Source organism: Budorcas taxicolor, chromosome 1, assembly GCF_023091745.1.
Source record: "Budorcas taxicolor isolate Tak-1 chromosome 1, Takin1.1, whole genome shotgun sequence".
Classification (NCBI taxonomy): Eukaryota; Metazoa; Chordata; class Mammalia; order Artiodactyla; family Bovidae; genus Budorcas; species Budorcas taxicolor.
In genome coordinates this window covers 57,654,905-57,680,292 of record NC_068910.1, presented here as the reverse complement: position 1 = coordinate 57,680,292, position 25,388 = coordinate 57,654,905, and the positions used below count along the sequence as shown (strand labels likewise).

General features: G+C 38.7%; 1 protein-coding gene across 1 annotated transcript in view; it reads left to right on the top strand.

Annotated features, from left to right (window-relative positions):
• Window positions 1-25,388, top strand: part of ZCWPW2 (zinc finger CW-type and PWWP domain containing 2) — a 149,798-nt gene that overhangs the window by 106,055 nt on the left and 18,355 nt on the right. Inside the window, exon 7 of the mRNA XM_052644491.1 lies at window positions 10,882-10,928. Within this exon, the coding sequence (XP_052500451.1) occupies window positions 10,882-10,928 (47 nt within the window). The remainder of the gene's footprint in view (window positions 1-10,881; window positions 10,929-25,388) is intronic.

Genomic DNA, 25,388 nt, shown 5'->3' with positions numbered 1-25,388 from the left:
CAAGAAGGTTCTCTTTTCTCCACGTCCTCTCCAGTATTTATTGTTTGTTAGCCATCTGTATGTCTTTTTTGGAGAAATGTTGGTTGAAGTCTTCTGCCCATTTTTTGATTGGGTTGTTTGATTTTCTGATATTGAGCTGCATGAGCTGCTGTATATTCTGGAATTTAGTCCTTTGTCAGTTGCTTCTTTTGCAGTTATTTTCTCCCATTCTGAGGGTTGTCTTTTCATCTTGTTTATAGCTTCTTTACTGTGCAAAAGCTTTTAAGTTTAATTAGGTTCCATTTGTTTATTTCTGTTTTTATTTCCATTATTCTTGGAGGTGAGTCAAAGAGGATCTTTCTGTGATTTATGTCAAAAAGTGTTCTGCCCATGTTTTCTTTTTAAGAGTCTTATAGTTTGGGCTTACATTAGGGTCTTTAATCCATTTTGAGTTTATTTTTGTGTATGGTGTTATAAAGTTTTCTAATTTCATTCTTCTTCACATAGCTATCCAGGTTTCCCAGCACCACTTATTGAAAAAGCTATCTTTCCATTGTATATTCTTGCCTGCTTTGTCAAAGATAAGGTGCCCATAGGTGTGTGTGTTTTATTCTAGGCTTTCTGTCTTGTTCCAGTGATCCATATTTCTGTTTTTGGCCAGTGCCATACTATCTTGATTACTATAGCTTTGTTGTGCAGTCTGAAATCAGGAACATCGATTCCTGCAGCTCCATTTTTCTTTCTCAAGATTGCTTTGGCTATTTGGGGTCTTTTGTGTTCTCATACAAATTGTGAAATATTTTATTCTAGTTCTGTGAAAAATGCCATTGGTAATTTGATAGGGGTTGTATTGAGTTTGTAGATTGCTTTGGCTAGTATAGTTATTTTCACAATGTTGATTCTTCCAATCCTAGAATGTGATATATCTCTCCATCTGTTTGTGTCATCTTTAATTTCTTTCATCAGTATGATAGTTTTCTGTATACAGGTCTTTTACAGGTTTTTATCCTAGGAATAAACCTACCTAAGGAGAGAAATTAAGGAAATGATCCCATTCGCCATTGCAACAAACAGAATAAAATACCTAGGAATACTTCTTTCAATTTCAAAGGTCATATGGTAACTTCATTCTTAGTTTTCTAAGGAATTTCCATACTGTTCTCCATAGTGGCTGTATCAATTTACATTCCCACCAACAGTGCAAGAAGGTTCTCTTTTCTCCACATCCTCTCCAGCATTTATTATTTGTAGATTTTTTGATGATTGCCATTCTGACCAATGTGAGGTGATACCTCATCGTAGTTTTGATTTGCATTTCTCTCATGATGAGTGATGTAGAGCATTTTTTCATGTGTCTTTTAGCCATCTGTGTGTCTTTTTTGGAGAAATGTCAGTTTAGGTCTTCTGCCCATTTTTTGATTGGGTTGTTTGCTTTTCTGATATTGAACTACTTGTGTATACTGGACATTATTCTTTCATCAGTTGGAATATTCCTGGGTATTTTACTCTGTTTGTTGCAATGACGAATGGGATTGTTTCCTTAATTTCTCTTTCTGATATTTCATTATTAGTGTATAGGAATGCAAACAATTTCTGTGTATTAATTTTGTATCCTGAGACTTTACTAAGTTCATTGATTAGCTCTAGTAATTTTCTGGTGGCAACTTTAGGATTTTCTGTCTACATACATTATCTTGTCATCTGTAGACAGAGTTTTACTTCTTTTCCAATCTAGATTCCTTTTATTTGTTTTCCTTCTCTGATTGCCATGACTAGGACTTCTAAAACTATGTTGAATAACAGTGGTGAGAGTGTGCCCTCTTATCTTGTTCCTGATCTTAGAGGAGATGCTTTCAGGTTTTCGCCATTGGAAATAATGTTTGCTGTGGGTTTGTTGTACGTGGCCCTTGTTATGTTGAGGTAGGTTCCTTCTCTGTTCATTTTCTGGAGAGATTTTTTTTTTTTTTAACATAAATGGGTATTGAATTTTGTTGAAAGATTTTTCTAAATCTATTAAGATTATCATGTGATTTTTGTCTTTTATCAGAAGCCTTTTATCTTTCAATTTGTTAATATGGTATATCCCACTGATTTACATATATTGAAGTATCCTTGCATCCCTTGGATAAACCCCACTTGATCATGGTGTATGATCCTTTTAACATGTTGTTATATTCTTTTTGCTAGTATATTTTTGGGGATTTTTAGATCTATATTCATTAGTGATATTGGCCTGAAGTTTTCTTTTTTTGTGATTTCCTGGTTTTGGTACCAGGGTGATGGTGGCCTTGTAAAATGAGTTTGGGAGTGTTCCCTCTGCAATTTTTGGGAAGAATTTGAACAGGATAGAATTCACCTGTGAAGCCTTCTGGTGCTGGTCTTTTGTTTGTTGGAAGATTTTTGATCAATTTCATTTTCAGTGCCTGTCATAGTTTTTATCATCTCATGCTTTTTTTTTTTTTTTTTTTATGGGTGGGTCTATGTTCCTTTCTTACTAGTTGTTTGGCCTGAGGTTTCCAGCAGTGGAGTTTGTGGGCACTGGGGTGAAGTGGGATCTTGGTGTTGAGATGTGTACCTCTGGGATACCTCATCCTGATTAATATTCCCTGGGGCCTGATACTCTGTGTTAGTCTAGCAGTTTGGAATCAGTGCTCCCACCACTGGAGCTCAGGCCTGTTTCCTGGCCTGTGAGCTAGGATCCTGCAAGATGCAGGGTGCAGAAAAAAAAAAAAAAGTAAAAAATAAAGGAGCAGATCAATAACAGAGAATAAAATACAAAATAAATTTTAAATAAATTTAAAATAAATTTTAAATACTAACAGATATGTTAGAAAAGATATAAATCTATATGAAACAGGCTCTGGAGGGTAAAAGCAAACTTCAGTAGCAAAGAAGAAAAAAATAATAAAAAATAAAAAGGAGCAGAACAATAACAGAGAATAAAAGACAAAATAAATTTTAAATAAATTTAAAATAAATTTAAAATACTAACAGATATGTTAGAAAAGATATAAATCTATATGAAACAGGCTCTGGAGGGTAAAAGCAAACTTCAGTAGCAAAGAAGAAAAAAATAATAAAAAATAAAAAGGAGCAGAACAATAATAGAGAATAAAAAATAAAAACGATTTAGAAAACTAACAGATATATCAGAAAAAATAAGAGTATATATGAAACAACCCCTAGAGGGTAAAACAAGACTCCAATGGCAAACAGAGAAAAAAAAAAGTGTGTGTGTGTGTGTGTGTGTGTATATATATGTTTATGTGTATATATATAGTATATATGTTTCAGTTCAGTTCAGTCGCTCAGTCGTGTCTGACTCTTTGCGACCCCATGAATCGCAGCACACAAGGCCCCCCTGTCCATCACCAACTCCCAGAGTTCACTCAGACTCACATCCATCAAGTCAGTGATGCCATCCAGCCATCTCATCCTCTGTCGTCCCCTTTTCCTCCTGCCCCCAATCCCTCCCAGCATCAGAGTCTTTTCCAATGAGTCAACTCTTCGCATGACGTGGCCAAAGTACTGGAGTTTCAGCTTTAGCATCATTCCTTCCAAAGAAATCCCAGGACTGATCTCCTTCAGAATGGACTGGTTGGATCTCCTTGCAGTCCAAGGGACTCTCAAGAGTCTTCTCCAACACCACAGTTCGAACGCATCAATTCTTCGGCATTCAGCTTTCTTCACAGCCCAACCCTCACATCCATACATGACCACTAGAAAAACTATAGCCTTGACTAGATGGACCTTAGTCAGCAAAGTAATGTCTCTGCTTTTGAATATGCTGTCTAGGTTGGTGATAACTTTCCTTCCAAGGAGTAAGCATCTTAATTTCATGGCTGCAGTCACCATCTGCAGTGATTTTAGAGCCCCCCAAAATAAAGTCTGACACTGTTTCCACTGTTTCCCCATCTATTTCCCATGAAGTGATGGGACCAGATGCCATGATCTTCGTTTTCTGAATGTTGAGCTTTAAGCCAACTTTTTCACTCTCCTCTCTCACGTTCATCAAGAGGCTTTTGAGTTCCTCTTCACTTTCTACCATAAGGATGGTGTCTTCTGCATATCTGAGGTGATTGACATTTCTCCTGGCAATCTTGATTCCAGCTTGTGTTTCTTCCAGTCCAGCGTTTCTCATGATGTACTCTGCATATAAGTTAAATAAGCAGGGTGACAATATACAGCCTTGACGTACTCCTTTTCCTATTTGGAACCAGTCCGTTGTTCCATGTCCAGTTCTAACTGTTGCTTCCTGACCTGCATACAGATTTCTCAAGAGGCAGGTCAGGTGGTCTGGTATTCCCATCTCTTTCAGAATTGTCCACAGGTTATTGTGATCCACACAGTCAAAGGCTTTGGCATAGTCAGTACAGCAGAAATAGATGTTTTTCTGGAACTCTCTTGCTTTTTCCATGATCCAGCGGATGTTGGCAATTTGATCTCTGGTTCCTCTGCCTTTTCTAAAACCAGCTTGAACATCAGGAAGTTCACGGTTCACGTATTGCTGAAGCCTGGCTTGGAGAATTTTGAGCATTGCTTTACTAGCGTGTGAGATGACTGCAGTTGTGCGGTAGTTTGAGCATTCTTTGGCATTGCCTTTCTTTGGGATTGGAATGAATAGTGATATTTTCCAGTCCTGTGGCCCCTGCTGAGTTTTCCAAATTTGCTGGTATATTGAGTGCAGCACTTTCACAATATCATCTTTCAGGATTTGAAATAGCTCAACTGGAATTCCATCACCTCCACTAGCTTTTCTCGCTGTGATGCTTTCTAAGGCCCACTTGACTTCACATTCCAGGATGTCTGGCTCTAGATGAGTGATCACACCATCGTGATGATCTGGGTCATGAAGATCTTTTTTGTACAGTTCTTCTGTGTATTCTTGCCACCTCTTCTTAATATCTTCTGCTTCTATTAGGTCCATATCATTTCTGTCCTTTATTGACCCCATCTTTGCATGAAATGTTCCCTTGGTATCTCAGTTTTCTTGAAGAGATCTCTAGTCTTTCCCATTCTGTTCTTTTCCTCTATTTCTTTGCATTGATTGCTGACGAAGGCTTTCTTATCTCTTCTTGCTCTTCTCTCCAACTCTGCATTCAGATGCTTATATCTTTCCTTTTCTCCTTTGCTTTTCGCCTCTCTTCTTTTCACAGCTATTTGTAAGGCCTCCCAGACAGCCATTTTGCTCTTTTGCATTTCTTTTCCATGGGGATGGTCTTAATCCCTGTCTCCTATACAATGTCACGAACCTCATTCCATAGTTCATCAGGCACTCTATCTATCAGATTTAGGCCCTTAAATCTGTTTTTCACTTCCACTGTATAATCATAGGGATTTGATTTAGGTCGTACCTGAATGGTCTAGTGGTTTTCCCTACTTTCTTCAATTTAATATGAATTTGGTAATAAGGAGTTCATGATCTGAGCCACAGTCAGCTCCTGGTCTTGTTTTTGCTGACTGTATAGAGCTTCTCCATCTTTGGCTGCAAAGAATAGAATCAATCTGATTTCAGTGTTGACCATCTGGTGATGTCCATGTGTAGAGTCTTCTCTTGTGTTGTCGGAAGAGGGTGCATTTTCTTGGCAAAACTCTATTAGTCTTTGCCCTGCTTCATTCCGCATTCCAAGGCCAAATTTGCCTTTTTCTCCAGGTGTTTCTTGACTTCCTACTTTTGCATTCCAGTCCCCTAGAATGAAAAGGACATCTTTTTTGGGTGTTAATTCTAAAAAGTCTTGTAGGTCTTCATAGAACCGTTCAACTTCAGCTTCTTCAGCATTACTGGTTGGGGCATAGACTTGGATAACTGTGATATTGAATGGTTTGCCTTGGAGATGAACAGAAATCATTCTGTCGTTTTTGTGATTGCATCCAAGTACTGCATTTTGGACCCTTTTGTTGACCATGATGGCTACTCCATTTCTTCTGAGGGATTCCTGCCCGCAGTAGTAGATATCATGGTCATCTGAGTTAAATTCACCCATTCCAGTCCATTTTAGTTTGCTGATTCCTAGAATGTCGACGTTCACCCTTGCCATCTCTTGTTTGACCACTTCCAATTTGCCTTGATTCATGGACCTGACATTCCAGGTTCCTATGCAATATTGCTCTTTACAGCATTGGACCTTGCTTCTATCACCAGTCACATCCACAGCTGGGTGTTGTTTTTGCTTTGGCTCCATCCCTTCATTCTTTCTGGAGTTATTTCTCCACTGATCTCCAGTAGCGTGTTTGGCACCTACTGACCTAGGGAGTTCCTCTTTCAGTATCCTATCATTTTGCCTTTTCATTTTTCATTACCACAGTATTAAGGTTTCTAAAACAGATCTATGGATAAATATTTACATAGAATCTATTCAATTATGGAATTCCAGATTGAACATTTTTTTTTAAAAAGATGAGTTGTGCCAATGATTTTTACTAATACACACACATACATATTTTGCACATGTCAAAATGATCTTTAAATAATTTTCTATACAGTTGACCCTTGAACGACATGAGTTGAAACTGAGCAGATTCACTTATACACAGATTTCAGTGAATTCACTTTATAAATATATGAAAAATGTGGGGAGATTGGTGACAATTTGAAAAAATTTACAGATGAACTGCATAACCTAAAAAAATTTGAGAAAAGGGTATATTATGAGTGATTAAATTATATGTAGATAGCAGGCTATTTTAATCATTTACTACCATGAAATACACACAAATATATTATAAAAATTAAAACTTATTAAAATGTACAAAGACACAGATTGTATATGGTGCCATTTGTAGCCAGATGAAATGTAAACAAACATAAAAACGCAGTATGAAACCATGATTGCATACAGGTAAGTGTTGTGCACACACTGTGCTATGTTAATACTTTCCCAGCTACCTCCTGCTGCTGTCACAGTGAGCACAGATGTAGTGCACACCTGTGCAAATGCTGTGACATGGGTCACCTCTGCACGATCACTTCATCTCTCTGCTAAAGTTCCGTATCACAGTGGAAAGTGTTCTCTTGCAGTTCTCACATATTTTCCATGCAATACCATAAGCCCTGAACAATACCATAGAACCCACGAAGTGCCACTAATGATGCTGAAAGTGCACCCAGGAAATAAGTCATGACATTCCAAGGAAAAACAGAATTACTTGATATGGACTATAGACGGAGGTCTGCAACTGAAGTTGCCACCATTTCAAGATGGAAGAATCCAACCATGGTAAAAAAGTGAAACAAAATTAAATTTGTGAAGCTGTCACTTTGGCTACACTGCTGCTGCTGCTGCTGCTAAGTCGCTTCAGTCGTGTCTGACTCTGTGCGACCCCGTAGACAGCAACCCACCAGGCTCCTCCGTCCATGGGATTCTCCAGGCAAGAGTGCTGGAGTGGAGCACCATTGCTACACTAGCATGCACCAAAACCTTTCACTTTAGTGCAATGCCCTTTTTACCTTGCATTGAAATTGCAGCCTTAATGTGAGTACAGATTTGCTATCAAAAAGACATACCTTAGACTCTAGTATGATTCAAGAAAAAGTGAGGTTATTAAATGACAACATAAAGCAAAAGGAAGGTGAGGGATCTGAATTGGAGAATTTACTGCCTGCAAAGGATGATTTGATAATTTTAGAAAGAGATTGGGCTTAAGAAATGTCAAGATAACAAGAGAAGCAGCTTCTGCTGACCAAAAGGCAGGAGATGAGTTCCCAGATGCCATTAAAAAAGTCACTGAGGAGAAGAGATGCCTGCCTGAACAGATTTTTAATGCAGATGAAAGTGTCCTATTCTAGAAAAAAAAAAATGCTGCAAAAGATATTTGTTAGTAAAGAAAAGAAGCAAGTACCAGTCAGCACTGAGGGTGTCAAAGTGGTCTGCTTGCCTTCCAAACACGTCTTCTCTTATTCAGTCTCTGAACTGCTGGGAGAAACATCAGTAACCTCAGATATGCAGATGACACCACCCTTATGGCAGAAAATGAAGAGGAACTGAACAGCCTCATGATTAAGGTGAAAGAGGAGACTAAAAAAGCTGGCTTAAAGCTCAACATTCAGAAAACGAAGATCATGGCATGCAGTCCCATCACTTCATGGCAAATAGATGGGGAAACAGTGGAAACAGTAACAGGCTATATTTGCTTAGGCTCCAAAATCACTGCAGATGGTGACTGCAGCCATGAAATTAAAAGACACTTGCTCCTTGGAAGAAAAGCTATGAACAACTGGAACAGAATATTAAGTAGCAGAGACATTACTTTGCCTGCAAAGGTCCTAGTCAAAAGTATGGTTTTTCCAGTAGTCATGTCTGAATGTGAGAGTTGGACCATAAAGAAATCTGAGCAGCGTTGAATTGATGCTTCTAAACTGTGGTGTTGGAGAAGACTCTTGAGAGTCCCTTGGAAATCAACACTGAATATTCATTGGAAGGACTGATGCTGAAGCTGAAGCTCCAGTCCTTTGGCCACATGATGTAAAAACCTGACTCACTAGAAAAGACCCTGATGCTGGGAAAGATTGAAGGCAGCAGGAGAAGGGGATGACAGAGGATGAGATTGTTGGATGGCATCACCAACTCGATGGACACGAGTTTGAGCAAACTCCAGGAGTTGGTGATGGACAGGGAGGCTTGGTGTGCTGCAGTCCTTGGGGTCACAAAAAGTCGGGCACAACTGAGTGACTGAACTGAACTGAATTCAGTCTGTAGATTAGGGATCATAGGACTTTTAAGGCTCGTTACACATGGAAAGGATTGTCAACACTCTAGAAGAGAACCCTGATAGAACATTGTGAAAGTCTGGAAGGATTGATTACACCATTGAAGATGCCATTGTTACAGAAAAATCCATGAAGCCCATCAAGCCTGAAATAGTAAATCCCTGCTGGAGAAAACTTAGCAGATGTGTATGACTTCACAGGACTTACAATGGAGCCAGTTGAGGACATCATGAAAGAGGTTGTGGATATGACAAAAAGAGTAGCAGGTGATGAGTTTCCAGACCTTGGAGAAATTCAAGACAGCACACCAGAGGAATTAACAGATAACTGCTTCTGAATCAGGGCCAGATTATGAGGAAGAAGATGTAGAAGAAGCAGTGCCAGAAAACAAATTGACATCAGTCTGGCAGAAGGTTTCAGATTACTGAAGCCTGGTTTTGACTTTTTACATCATGGACTCTTCTATGATACGGGCACTGAAACCGAAGCAAATGGTGGAAGAAGTGTTAGTATCATTTTGGAGAAATGAGAATGCAAAAAAGCCAGACAAAAATGAAGACGCATTTCTATAAAGTGACACCAAGTGAGCCTGTCTATCCTGTCTCCCCTTCCACCTCCTCCACCTCCTCTGCCACCCATAAGAAAGTCCAATCCTTTCTCCTCCTCCTCCACAGCCTAGTCAAAATGAAGCCAGTGAGGATGAAAACCTTTATGATGACCTACTTCTACTCAGTGAATAGTAAATAATCATCATGCCATACAGTTCATAAATGTATTTGTTTTATATCCTTGGGTGAAAGTCTAATACTTGCAGTGGAGTACTGTATGACACTTTGTGTCCTCATCATTAATGCCCAGGTATTCATCATGTAGAACATTGTGTGAAAGACTTATATTGAAGTGAATAGACGAGCCTTACATAGGCAAAATGTGAGTGATAGGTAACACAAAATTAATGATGTGTTAGTTTTCTTACTGTCTTATAACTTTGCTTTCAAAGAATTATATTACATACAGTACCTCTCTCTCTAATAATTGGGGAAACTGCATATCAGCCTATCATCACAGGTAAGGGGTTTTAAAAAATATAAGTGTGTCCCATTCTGTCTTATGAATGTGACCATAATATAGTCTGCCATAAAAATGTTATTATGGTTTATCCATTAACGTAGAGGCTAGGCTACCGTGAGCAATCATATCCATTACACTGGGCAGCCATGTTACTGTTTCTTCATGAAACATTAATTTTGTTTTCATAATATCTTTTCATATTTGATGTCTAGTGTTAGTAATACATGTGACATCTACAGTATTTTGTATCATAGAAGACAAAATTGCTATAGGTGGTGACAGACAGATGAAACTTACAGCACTGATATATATATACAGTATTCTGTAAATATTTTTTCCTTTCATGATTTGCTTAAAGACATTTTCTTTTCTCTGGCTTACTTTGTTGTAAGAATATAGTATATAATACATAATAACATACATGATATGTGTTAGTCAACTGTTTCTATTATCAGTAAGGCTTCCAGTTAACAGTAGGCTACAAGTCATTAAATTTTAGGGGAATCAAAAGTTATATGTGGATTTTTGACTACACAAGGGGTTAGCACTCTAAATACCCATGTTGTTCAAGATTAGCTGTACTCTTGTTTGATTAGCCTCTGCACTCTTACTGCGTCTTTCTTGACAGCACTATTGGCAGCCCCATTCGGGGCTCCGAATGGGGCCCATTGCAAAACCTCAGGCTGTGAAGTGGAGACAGGGCACGCACCTTGATTAAATAGGACGTTGTCTCTTTGAAGTCTTTATTCCTTGTCTGGCATGTAGTAAGATGTGCATGTAGAAGTAACTGGGATTTAATTCCTGATCCTACATACCCCAGGGCACTCGGGCTGACCAGAGCCTAGAAATGAAATGCACTGGATGCTTGCTGGAGGGCATCCAGCCAGCCAATCAGATTTAGGGGCAGAGGTTTGTCAATTAAGTAGAGGAATCCCTGATGTTACTTTTGGATTACTTTGTTTTATAATCAACTCTGGGAGCTGAGTTTGTTAGCATTTTTATTGAAAGGACCATAGAAAACACATTCACTGTATGAGAAAGTAGAAAATTCTATGTAACGTTGCATTTACTTGAACAGGGGTGTAGGCACTTTTCTGAAGCAGCCATTCTTTATTACCTTACAGACAAATCCAAAGCAGCTGGCAAAGTTACTGTGGTGGCCAAGAAAAGGGTAAGATCATGTTTTATTATATATACAGAATTCAAATTCAGTCTGATTAATACAATTTTAAAAGAAAATTAATATTCTAAATCAAAATGACATAATTGATTTTTTTATTCTAAGTGTTTGGTTGACACTAGGAATTTAGTATTTATATTTAATATTAATGGTTAATATTTTAATTTTTATGGTTAATATTTATGTTGCTTATATCAGTATAATAGAATTTTCAGATATTAGATAATAAAAATTTTAAGTTAAGAAATAAACAATTGCCTTTATACATACTCATATTTTAATATTTCTCATACTAAAATATTTTATGTCATGTGTGAAATCTTCATAGAAAATAGAAATAATTAAAATTCACAGCTCATTATGGACTTTACCTTAAAGTTAAGTAGAGAACAACATCAGACATTTGTTTGAATCTTTTTAATGAAAATTTGTAAAGTTAATAGCATTTTAAAGCAATTTTTAAAATTTAATGTCATTCTATACATTGTGTGTGGAGAGATATTTAACTCTACTTACTGTCAAAGCTATGGTTAGAATAGGAGAAGCCTTGACAGTGTTCTCATGTGACAATATTCTCAATAGGACACCACTAAAAAAGAAAAGGAGTCAATGCTTTAAAACAAATTCTTCTGGACAAGTAATGTATTAGTGTCATAAGTAAGTGGACCATGATCGAAAGCAAAGCCTATCCTTGTGGTCCTTCCTGTGTTGAGTGATGGGGCAGGGACAGGGTGAACTCTCAGGAAGTCAAGTGTGACGTGGGGAAACGGGAAAGGCTGATGGGCAGGAACCTCCACGTGGACAGAGAGTGAGAGGACCATCATTTTCGTGTTCCGTGTATGTATATTTTTATGAGTCCTGTTAAAATCAAATTTTGTTTTTATCCTTTTGCTTTTTGCTCGTAAAAGGAATCTGGACTTTTCACTCTGTAAATAGTGTAGATGCACCTTTGCAAAGAGAAATTCAACATCAGAAGACAAGGTTGCCCTTTAGAAAAGGAACGAACTAGGACTTGTGTGCAGGTCTGAAGATTTAGACAGGAGTATGTGAAGTAGTGCAGGGTTGTTTATCTGGATGCTATTGTTTGTTTCAGTCTCTACTAGAGGATATTTAGCATAAAAATTTTAAAGGTAATATTAACTACCATTCTTATGTATTGCTTTATTTTTACTAGTGATTTTCAACAAAGGTGGTACTGTCTCTAGGTCAATGCTATTCAAAATGTGGCCCACGAACCAGAACTGGTCTGTAAACTATCTATTTATTGGCCTGCAATGAGATAAGAGCAAAAACTGACAATAACCATTTAGACACTTGCATGGTAATTTTTGTCTGTCAAATGCAATAAAATGGAACTTATATTCTGTATGTTTTAACTTTTTGTTTCATTTTCCCCTAGTGACTTTTTTTTTTAATAAAAGTATAAATATTGGACAGATTATGGAGTTGGGGAAAGTAACTGGTTTTTTACCACAGGTAGTTTGAGAGACCCTGCCCTAAGAGATATTTTAGGAATGTGTGGAGGTGTTTGGGAGAATACAAGACATTCTGCTTCCCTTGTGGCTCAGCTGGTAAAGAATCCACCTGCAATGCGGGAGACCTGGATTCTGTCCCTGGGTTGGGAAGATCCCCTGGAGAAGGGAGAAGTTACCCACTCCAGTATTCTGCGGAGAAGGCAATGGCACCCCACTCCAGTACTCTTGCCTGGAAAATCCCATGGGCAGAGGAGCCTGGTAGGCTGCAGTCCATGGGGTCGCTAAGAGTCGGACACGACTGAGCGACTTCACTTTCACTTTTCACTTTCATGCATTGGAAAAGGAAATGGCAACCCACTCTAGTGTTCTTGCCTGGAGAATCCCAGGGATGGGGGAGCCTGGTGGGCTGCCGTCTCTGCGGTCGCACAGAGTCGGACACAACTGAAGCGACTTAGCAGCAGCAGCCAGTATTCTGACCTGAAGAATTTCATGGACTGTATAGTCCATGGGGTCGCAAAGAGTTGGACATGACTGAGCAACATTCACTTTCACAAGATGTTCTACTGAGCAAAGATTCAGGGCAGTAGATATCTTGCAGTGCATCAGACAGGACTGTGTAATGTCTGTCCGACATTTGGTGTGACTTTTGAATGTCCTGCTGAACTCAACAAACTACCAATATAATTGCAGAGTGATTTAATATAAAATAATAGTGAAATATTACAAATCAGACCCAAAGCCATGAAATTTCAGAGACTTCTTATGGAGAGGAAAATGGAAATAAACACGTTGTTCTTGAAATTACTGGATAATTTACTTATTTTCTACCATACATACTGAAACATTTTTGACCATATATTTACTTGTTAAGGGGATAGAGTCCTGGTCTGTCACCTACCACTGCTATGATCTTCAATTTGGCTGCTTAACTCTCTATGCTCTCAGTTTCCTCCTGTTAAATGGGAAGAATGAAAACGTCTTATAATACAAAAATTACTCTTGACAATTTGTATAAAGTACATAGCACAGTGCTTGGAAAATAGGAAACATTTCATAAATGTTAGCTATTATTGTGGGAATATGGATTTATTTTTACATGTGGTACAATGATAGAATATAAAAAATTGCAGCAGCCTTATAGTGATAAGATTCAGGACGTGCTGCCCCAGAATACAGCACCTTGGTGTATTGAGTATTCTCAGATGAAGGAGTTTGTGAAACACCAGGTAGGAAGGGCTTTCTGACCTTCCCCTGAAGCAGGTGATAAGGGCCTCATGAGGGAGTTGTCTTCCCTGTACGTGGAGGACAGGAGCCTTCTGTCTCCAAAGACAGAGGACACAGAGAGTCCTCTGAAGCAGGCTCCACGTGTAGCCCATGCCCCTTCCTGTCCTGTCACATCCCTGTGACTTTCCACACCTTATCACACCCAGAGTCACAACCCTGAGGTTGAGTTGCTTCTCTGGGTCTTCATTTCCTATGGAGGCTCCCCAGTCACATAAAACTTACATTAGATAATTTTGCATGCTTTTCTCTTTTTCATCTGTCTTTTGTTATAGGGGCCCCAAATGAGAACTTAGAAGGGTGGTGGAAAAAGACATGTTTTGTCCCTGCACTCACTGCTTATCCCAGTACAGTTTATACTAATAAATAATCTTTCCCTACTTTTCTGCTTTTCTTTTGTTTTCTTCTCTATAATAGATAGTATGGGGCTTCCCAGGTGGCTCAGTAAAGGATCCGCCTACCAATGCAGGAGACAAGAGTTTGATGCCTGGGTTGAGAAGATCCCCTAGAGGAGGAAATAGCAACCCACTCCAGTATTCTTGCCTGGAGAGTCCCATGAACAGAGGAGCCTGGTGGACTATAGTCCATGGGGTTGCAAAGAGTCTGATGTGACTGAGCAACTGAGCACACATGCTATAATATATCGTATACCTTCTTCATGATACAACATGCAGCATTGTGCATGACAGAATATCCATTTCTGTATCTATTTACATATGTAGTCTTAAAATGAATTCCAAATTGCTGTAATTACTCTATCTTTTCTTTAATGTGTGGGTTAGTGATCCTTCATTACTTTACTTTTTCAAAAAAATTTTTTCCTAGTTCTTCCTTTCTCAGACTCTGTGTATGTATGTATATCATGATGATTTGACATTTTAAAAACCCTTTTTGTCTGGGGAGGGACTAACCCTCTGAAGGCTAGCCAGTGCTTCAAGATGCACAGGGTACCTCCTTCATATGCACTAACCAATTCCAATTCCACATCTCCCAACTGTCTTCTTATCATATTCTAAAATACTGAGCCAGCATTGCCCCTGCCCTAAATTATCCCCAGGCCAGGTTCCAGCCAAATGAAGACCCTTCCTCCAGCCCAGAGCGTTCTAGAATTATTCAAAGTAGCCAAAGTTCTAAATCCTTTACTCTGTCCTGTCTTGTGGCAAGGGGAAACCCCAATAAAGGCGTAATTTACATCCTGGAATGTGAAGTCAAGTGGGCCTTAGAAAGCATCACAGCGAAAAAAGTTAGTGCAGGTGATGGAATTCCAATCGAGCTATTTCAAATCCTGAAAGATGATGCTGTGAAAGTGCTGCACTCAGTATGCCAGCAAATTTGGAAAACTCAGCAGTGGCCACAGGACTGGAAAAGGTCACTTTTCATTCCAAAAGAAAGGCAATGCCAAAGAATGCTCAAACTACCGCATAGTTGCACTCATCTCACATGCTAGTAAAGTAATGCTCAAAATTCTCCAAGCCAGGCTTCACCAATACGTGAACCGTGAACTTCCAGATGTTCAAGCTGGTTTTAGAAAAGGCAGAGGAACCAGAGATCAAATTGCCAACATCTGCTGGATCATCGAAAAAGCAAGAGAGTTCCAGAAAGACATCTATTTCTGCTTTATTGACTATGCCAAAGCCTTTGACTGTGTGGATCACAATAAACTGGAAAATTCTGAAAGAGATGGGAATACCAGACCACCTGACCTGCCTCTTGAGAAACCTATATGCAGGTCAGGAAGCAACGGTTAGAACTGGACATGGAACAACAGACTGGTTCCAAATAGGAAAAGGAGTACATCAAGGCTGTATATTGGCATCCTGCTTATTTAACTTATATGCAGAGCACATCATGAGAAACGCTGGACTGGAAGAAACACAAGCTGCAATCAAGATTTCCGGGAGAAATACCAATCACCTCAGATATGCAGAAGACACCACCCTTATGGCAGAAAGTGAAGAGGAACTCAAAATCCTCTTGATGAAAGTGAAAGAGGAGAATGAAAAAGTTGGCTTAAAGCTCAACATTGAGAAAATGAAGATCATGGCATCCAGTCCCATCACTTCATGGGAAATAGATGGGGAAACAGTGGAAATAGTGTCAGACTTTATTTTTGGGGGCTCCAAAATCACTGCAGATGGTGATTGCAGCCATGAAATTAAAAGACACTCCTTGAAAGGAAAGTTATGACCAACCTAGATAGCATATTTAAAAGCCGAGACATTCCTTTCCAACAAAGGTCTGTCTAGTCAAGGCTATGGTTTTTCCAGTAGTCATGTATGGATGTGAGAGTTGGACTGTGAAGAAGACTGAGCACCAAAGAATTGATGCTTTTGAACTGTGGTGTTGGAGAAGACTCTTGAGAGTCCCTTGGACTGCAAGGAGATTCAACCAGTCCATCCTAAAGGAGACCAGTCCTGGGATTTCTTTGGAAGGAATGATGCTAAAGCTGAAACTCCAGTACTTTGGCCACCTCATGTGAAGAGTGGAGTCATTGGAAAAGACTGTGATGCTGGGAGGGATTGGGGGCAGGAGGAGAAGGGGACGACCGAGGATGAGATGGCTGGATGGCATCACTGACTCGATGGATGCGAGTCTGAATGAACTCCGGGAGTTGGTGATGGACAGCGAGGCCTGGCGTGCTGCGATTCATGGGGTCGCAAAGAGTCAGACACAACTGAGTGACTGAACTGAACTGACTGATAATGAGTGATGTTGAGCATCTTTCTTGTTTTTGTTAGCCATATGTATGTCTTCTTTGGAGAAATGTCTGTTTAGTTCTTTGGCCCATTTTTTGGTTGGGTCGTTTATTTTTCTGGAATTGAGCTACAGGAGTTGCTTGTATATTTTTTAGATTAATTCTTCATCAGTTGCTTCATTTGCTATTATTTTCTCCCATTCTGAAGGTTATCTTTTCACCTTGCTTATCATTTCCTTTGTTGTGCAGAAGATTTTAATTTTAATTAGGTCCCATTTGTTTATTTTTGCTTTTATTTTGCTTTTATTTCCTCCTAGAATACTAGGAGGTGGGTCATAGAGAATCCTGCTGTGATTTATGTCAGAGAGTGTTTTGCCTATGTTTTCCTCTAGGAGTTTTATAGTTTCTGGTCTTTCGTTGAGATCTTTTATCCATTTTGAGTTTATTTTTGTGTATGGTGTTAGAAAGTGTTCTAGATTCATTCTTTTACAAGTGGTTGACCAGTTTTCCCAGCACCACTTGTTAAAGAGATTGTCTTTAATCCATTATATATTCTTGCCTTCTTCGTCAAGAACAAGGTGTCCATAGGTACGTGGATTTATCTCTGGGCTTTCTATTTTGTTCCATTGATCTATATTTCTGTCTTTGTGCCAGTACCATACTGTTATTTGTGTTAATTAATAAGCTTCTTATTAATATAGAATTCATATACAGCACCTCACTGAATTCACTTAGTTTTATATGCATCTTTACACAAAGATAAATATTGTAATTGATCTTTACTGCTGGCTTCTAGCCTCAGGCAAAGAGATATCTCAATAAAGAATGGTAAGAGAGGAATCCCTTGGGAAGAGTCACTGTCAGGCTTCAAAACTCACTTAATTTCCTTTGGATGTTACTTTTTTTCACCTTTCCATAAGCCAGTGTTTCCAAAAGTTGAATCAATTCAGATATTCTGTCAAAGTTTGCCATTTTCCATACTATTAGTTTTTATAGCTTTCTTGCATTTGATTTACCTTTTTTGTAATTTAGTTTTTCTAATTGGTGTAAAACTTAAACACAGTGAAATGCACAGATCTTAAGTGTAGAGTTTGATGAATTTTTCTTAAGCATATACACCCATGTAACTACCAGTCCAGATTAAAATAGAAAACGGTTTCATTACTCCCTAAAATTTTCCTAATAAAATTTTAAGATATAAATGTATTCTTTTGATGTTAGTTGCATTTTCAAATATAAATAAAATATATATTAATACATAAATTTGTCCATTCATCACTTTAAGTCATCAGTGGAAGTCTTCATAGAGAAAGTTCTTTTTGTGCTAATTTCAGTTTCCCTGAAAAACTCTGAGCCACTCTAAGGCAATGTTATCAAACTTCCTTCCAAGGGAGTGATTTTTAGCAAGATATTCTTTAGTAACTTGAAAACTAAGCCTGCCCTTTAGGTTTCAAGCTTTACCTCTTTTATCTTAAAATCTATAGGAATTCTGTAGGATAACTATTAGTAGAAAGTATTAAAATCAGGCAAAATGGATTAGTCGTTGATATCCAGAACCTTTTATATATTTGTAAGAACAAGGAGTACCCTTGACTTAGTGTACCTCTTTTCTGGTGTGGATGATTCTGTTTGTTTCTTAGATAGAAAAGCCTACTTTCAGACTTGTATATTTGCTTAACCCTTTTTCTGACTTGACTTTCAGTTTATGGATCTGATTTCAGCCAAACTGATCTCCTGGTAGTTTTCTTAAGATGGTTGATGGGAGTTGAGAGGAGTGGGGAATAGAGGGTAAGTGGGCATCAGAGTGCATATAGCAGAGATGAGCACCTCTTTGTTTTTGTTCCCTGGACAGAAGATGACCACTTCCCAGCATGAGGTACCGTTCTCCAAGCGGAGGGGTTGTCATTTAGCAGGCAGCTTACACAGGGCAGGTTTTCCACCACAGGGCTGTGGGGCGTCTCTTGTTGCCATTTGGGGGTTGCAGGTCCCAGGAGTGCTTTGGGAGGTGGAAGTGGCATGTCCTAAACCAGTGACCTGTCCTGGTGTACTGATTTACTTGAGAAAATTTAAAATCTAGTTATGCAGTAAACAAATTCATCTCTATCAGTAATATCCTCTCAACTTCTAAGAATTGTTTTCATCCTAATTATTTTTTAAAGTCTCATTTTTTAAAATGTCATCATTTATAATAATAGAAGGTTGCCTTAATTTTTCTTTCTCTACATATGATGCCTATTTGAAAATTCACTCAAGGTATTAATTCACTTGGAATTCAAGTTTAGTAATACTTAAAATCCAGTGTCATAGATTCCAGAAATTCAGAACTTCTCAACCATAACTCTCCACATTTTCTATTCCGTAAATTAACTTTGAGCCAGAAAGCCAAAAAAAAAAAAAAAAAGAGAGAAGACTTCTACAAAATGTGATTGCTCTTTTGTTAAGAAACAAAAAGCTGTTCAACTTGAGTCCTACTAATCACATGAAGAGCGGGTGTTGTCCTTTGCTATTTGGGACTAAAGGTTGTTATTCCGCTCTCTTCAGTTATATTGATTATATTCATTGCCAGAATAGTTCTTTCTCTTAGCCAAAGACACATCTCCAACATCAAGCTACACACGATGAGTCTGGGTTTCTTCTCACCGTCACCTTCCTCACCCCATTCCATTAAAACCAAAACCAGTATTACTAATCCATAGAAGCATGGTTATTGATATACAATTGGAGTTTGAATAATGAGTATATTTTATAGATTCTAGCTATTGCCCTAAATATTAAAAATTATCTTTCTATGCCTAATAGAAATAACTACTATTTTCTAGTTGGCAAAGGAAAATTGTTATCACTGGAAGAAAATATGCCAGTGAAAATCAGTAAAGTTTACATAGAACTTATTAGAATTAATCTATAATTTGATATAATTATAGATTATAATCTATAATCTATAATTTGACCTCTGCCCACAGATCTTCAAATTTTACATTTATTTATATTTTGTTTATAGGTCTTTAAAAACCTATAAATGACTACTTTAAAATTCTTTAAAATATTACTGATTTGGGGGTGATATTTTTGTTTTTGTTTATGTATTAATGCTTTCCATGCTTAGTCACTCAGTTGTGTCCAACTCTTTGTGACCCCATGGACTGTAGCCTGAAAGTTCCTCTGTCCATGGGGATTCTCCAGGCAAGAATACTAGAGTGGGTTGCCATGTGCCCCTCCTGGGAATCTTCCCAATTCAGGGATCAAACCCAGGTATCCCACATTGCAGGCAGATTCTTTACTGTCTGAGCCATCAGGGAAACCAATAAATACTGGAGTGGGTAGCCTGTCCCTTCTCCAGGGGATCTTCCCAACCCAGGGATCAAACCGGAATCTCCTGCATTACAGGTGGGTTCTTCACCACCTGAGCTACCAGGGAAAGCCCAAATGGAGATGATAATATCAAACTCAAGACGGTACTGTAATACTGCAATGGGTAACCATTCCCTTCTCCAGGGGATCTTCCCAACCCAGGGATTGAACCCAGGTCTCTCACATTTCAGGCGGATTCTTTACTGTCTGAGCCACCAGGAAAGCCCAAATACTTTCACTTTGCTTCAAAAATAATTTTCTCTGTTATGAAATATGTATTTTAGGTACACATCTTAAATCTGTACTCCCCTACATGCTGGAAGCATGTCACCCAGATCAAACAAAAGGAGTTGTAGCTTCTACATTCTTCTATGAATCTAGATACAAGAATGTCTTTCATCTCAACCTCTGGAATCCTCAGAGATCTGATGTAAAGACTTGGATGCAGACAAAATATTTTAAAGAATAATCTTTTTTTTTAATTATGCTATTGTACAGAGTCTGTCTGTCCCTGTATAGGAGAAATACAATCTTCTTTTGCATGTTGCTGAGGATAAATGTTCAGAACATTTGACAGTGATCATGGGTCAGAGATTCAGACCACCTATCCTCACTACTCAAGTTTTCAAGGGAAAAATGGTAAAACCACCAATGAAGGTCTCAACATTTGTTCTTTAGTCCAGAAAAAAATGTAATATGGGTCCTGTAATCATTGAATGTTCTCAGAACATCTGCTTTTTAGAATTTAATTGAAATAGGTAAATTCTAGAAAGTATTACTGAGAAACCTTATCTTTTCCCAACATTCCTCTTGCTGAAATTTCTAATGACTTAGAAAAAACTGTATAGAAATAGGAATTGTTTGCAACAGACTTGGATTTTTAGACACTGTCCAATTGCAGGGCAAATAATCTAACTTACCAGCTTCATTCAGTCAGATTAGCAGCTGACATAAGTTCTGCTTTCTTCTGATTTCCATAGGACTCTTTCCTCCATGTTCCTATTAATCCTTCATTTTCTGAAGCTCTCTACAGATATAGTGCAATTTGTGTTGTTTTTTTTTTTTTTAAAAAAGAAACTTCCTGAATTGCTATGTTCTACCTGTGGTATAGATAGATGGTCAAAGATTGTTAAAAAAAAAAAACAATCAAGTGCAAGACTTGAAAATTTATCAGTGAAGTATAGAATCATTGGCGTTCCCTTGAGGTGTCCGGTACTTCTGTCCTCAACCAGGACTGTGAGGTGTTAACAGCAGGCCTTTTCTTGGCTTCTGTCTAAGGTGGTCTAGCAGTCAACTTCTATTTTAGTGGGAAACATTTTCCCATGAATGCCGAATAATTGATATTTTTGAACTGTGGTGTTGGAGAAAACTCTTGAGAGTCCCTTGGACTGCAAGGAGATCCAACGAGTCCATCCTAAAGGAAATCAGTCCTGAGCATTCATTGGAAGGACTGATGCTGAAGCTGAAACTCCAATACTTTGGCCACCTGATGCGAAGAACTGACTCATCTGAAGAGACCCTGATGCTGGGAAAGATTGAGGGCAGGAGGAGAAGGGGACGACAGAGGATGAGATGGTTGGATGGCATCACTGACTCAGTGGACATGAGTTTGAGTAAACTCCGGGAGCTGGCAGTGGACAGGGAGACCTGGCATGCTGCAGTCCACGGGGTCTCAAAGAGTCGGACACAACTGAGTGACTGAACTGAACTGAACTGATTCTCCCATGCCTCAGGTCTCTGCTTGAGCATACACTCCAGTGTTTTCTCTGGTAAGCTGCTCACGCAGAGAAATCCACAGACCAGTAGTATGAACTTACACATGGCTGAAGAGAGTGCACGGGACAGCTAGAGGTTGATAAGTCATGTTGCCAGGGACTGGTCTCTGATACTGTCCAAACCTCACAGGAATCTCCTCTGCTGAAGACTGACCTGACTGAAGCATTGGTCATTGGCTGCCATCTATGTAAGAAACACCAGATTTGTAGATGATCTGTTGAAACCATGCTTAAAATAAGGCTAGAAAGTGATCATTTCAACCTTCCCTTCTTTTCAAAGAAGTGTTAGAAACAAATATTCTCTGGGCCCGAAGACTTAACTTTATTATTTGTTCTCCCAAGATACTCAGATTAAGTAATAACCATCATTTACAATGTTTCATGAAACCAGTTTTCATCCTATTCCAAGCATATATTTCCCAGAAGATTTACCAAAGGGGAGTGAGAATATTGGCTTTTCCTTCTATATAATGACTTTTGACAGGAGTTTATGTACATTATTCAAGGTACAGATTCATTCTTCTGTCAAAATAGGCAGCTCTTTAGTGATTATTGACTGACAGTTATTCCCAGAAGATTACAAAACATATTTATGTATTCAGTGAACATAAAATGCTGATCAGAATTTTACTCCCTCAGATTTAATACAGCTAACAAACTTGTTCTTCTCACTTAAAGAGATTTTTAATTTCGGGGCTTCCCTGGCAGGCCAGTGGTCACCACTTCATGTTCCCACTGCTCGTTCAATCGCTGATCATGGAACTAAGATCCACATGCCATGTGACCAAAAAAAAAAAAAAGGATGTTTAATTTGGATGAGGAAATGGGCAATGTCAAGTCAGTTTTGCAGATTATATGAATCTGATATAAATACAATTCTTACAGATTTTCTGACCTTTGCAATTAAAGGCAATTCTATCATTTGCCATTCTAGTCTCCAGTCCTAATTATCATTATGTATATATTTTTCTTTTCAGTAAATGGCATATGTTCTGTATACATACATTTCTTTGTTTTACATACAAGAATAAAAGAGTTAACACTTGCTTAGTTTTTGTTAAAATCAGTGATCAGTCATTTCCTTCACTCAGTCGTGTCCGACTCTTTGCGACCCCATGAATCGCAGCACGCCAGGCCTCGCTGTCCATCACCAACTCCCGGAGTTCACTCAGACTCATGTCCATTGAGTCAGTGATGCCATTCAGCCATCTCATCCTTATCTAGTAATACATTTGTTCGGATGGTGTGGGCTAGATCAGTGCCTGGAAAACTTGAGTCACCTGAAGAGCTTATTTAAGTACAGATTCTGGGCTCCACTCCAGACTGTCTGATTTGGGATGGGTATATTTGCATTTCTAACAAGCTCTCAGGTGTTACTGATTCTGTTGTGTCATGGCTTTAGTTCTGAATAGCATTGGGCTGGACAACATAGGTCAATCAGCTTTGCAACACAGGAGGAGAAGGAGAAGACATGGAGTAGATAAAGTAGATCTTTCGTATCTGCTTGTAGTGGGTTGGGTGGTAGCCTTCAAAAGATATGTCCCCCAGGATCCTCAGAATGTGACCTGATTTGGAATAAGGATCTTTGCACATCCTTTGGATAAGGATTTTGAGATGAACTCATCCTGGTTAATGTGGGCCCTCCATCCAATGACAAGTGTTCTTATAAGAGACACATCTATCCTTCAGAACAGTAAGAAAATAAATTTTTTGTGCTTTACCAAATTTGTGGTAAATTGTTATGGCAGATTTGGAAAATTGATCTATGACCAAAGTCCAACCATATCAAAGTGCCAAGTACCCTCTGCCATATGGTTTAATGAAAAAGGAGAATCCTGACCAGGTGGACTAGTATAACAGTGAAATAGTGACTGCACATCACCTAATTTCTAAGCACTGTTGGATACTTTCTGGCATGTTATTTAATTTAATCTCCCCTCATATGCCTTGAGGTAGTTTTTATTTTTTAGCATTATTTAACAAAAGAAGACCCCGAAATACAAAAGTCTCATTTAGTTAGAAATATTTAATAAATATTTTTATTTATTAAAAACAGGAAATAAAAATCTCCATTATGCCAAACTCTTGCTGGATGTTAAAGAGGTCAGTGACTCACTGAAGGTGACCTTGGTGGTAGGTGCCAGGGTCTAGACGAATCCTTCCAGATTCAATGCCTATCCTCATCCACTGTATGTTGTCAAAGGCAAGAGGAAGAGGCACAGTTCGGTTCAATTTAGTTGCTGTCATGTCTGACTCTTTGAGACCCCATGGACTGCAGCATGCCAGGTCCCCCGTCCATCACCAGCTCCTGGAGTTTACTCAAACTCATGTCCATCGACTCAGTGATGCCGTCCAACCATCTCATCCTCTGTCGCCCCCTTCTCCTCCTGCCTTCAATCTTTTCCAGCATCAGGTCTTTCCAAATGAGTCAGTTCTTCGCATCGGGTGGCCAAAGTATTGGAGTTTCAGCTTCAGCATCAGTCCTTCCAATGAATGCTCAGGATTGCTGTCCTTTAAGATGGACTGGTTCGTTCTCCTTGCAGTCCAAGGGACTCTCAAGAGTCTTCTCCAACACCACAGTTCAAAAGCATCAGTTCTTCGGTCCTCAGCTTTCTTTTTGGTCCAAATCTCACAGCTATACATGACTACTGGAAAAACCAAAGAGGCACAGGGCATCTGAAGAGTGTTAAAGTAGAGAGGAATTTAGTATCACCAACACAACTCACCCTCATTTATGGAAGTTGTCTAATAGTATTTCTCTCTACTAATACCTATAAAACACTTTGCACTTTGTTACCTATGATTTTTCCAGTAGTCATATATGGATGTGACAGTTGGATCATAAAGAAGGTTGAGCACCGAAAAACAGATGCTTTTGCATTGTGATGCTGGAGAAGACTCTTGAAAGTCCCTTTGAAAGCAAGGAGATCAAACCAGTCAATCCTAAAGGAAATTAACACTGAATATTCATTGGAAGGACTGATGCTAAAGCTGAAGCTCCGATACTTTGGCTTCTTGATGCACAGAACCAATTCATTGGGAAGGACTCTGATGCTGGGAAAGATTGAAGATGAGAAGGGGACAACAGAGGATGAGATGGTTGGATAGCATCACTGACTCAATGGACATGAGTTTGAGCAAACTCTGGGAGATAGTGGAGGACAGAGGAGCCTGGTGTGCTACAGTTCATGAGGTTACAAAGAGTCTGACATGACTTTGCGGCTGAACAACAACCTTGTTACCTGAATTTCATTTCCACTTGTGACCACCCTTTCGCTTCATATTCAAATATGTGTGTAATGTGAGCTGATCTTTAATAGCAAGATAGAAATAAAGTGTTACAATGTCTTTGTGGATGTAGATCACTCATTTAAACAACAGTATTTCTATATGCTTTTTTTTTTACCATATAAATATGTAAAGCAGTCTTGGAAAAGCTATATGAATATTGTGTGTGAAAGTTGCCCACTCATATTGGACTCTGCAATCCTGTGGGCTATATACAGTCCGTGGAATTCTCCGGGCCAGAATACTGGAGTGGGTAGCCATTCCCTTCTCCAGGGGATCTTTCCAACCCAGGAATTGAATCCAGGTCTTCTGCATTGCAGGCAGATTCTTTACTGTCTGAGCCACCAGGGACCTTGAAGTTAAGATCACAAAAAGAAGACCACTTGATCTTTAGTATCATAATAATATGAACTTCCTGAATGTTTCATACAAACTTCCTTTGAGAGATTATTAAGATATAACTTTTTAATGAGAAATAAATTTAAATTATCCCATTTTACCTGTAAATTCTTCATCAGGTTTCTCCTTGTAATTCTGTTTCTCTGTGTATATTTTAAGGCTAAGAGTTTGGTATATACAGATTAAG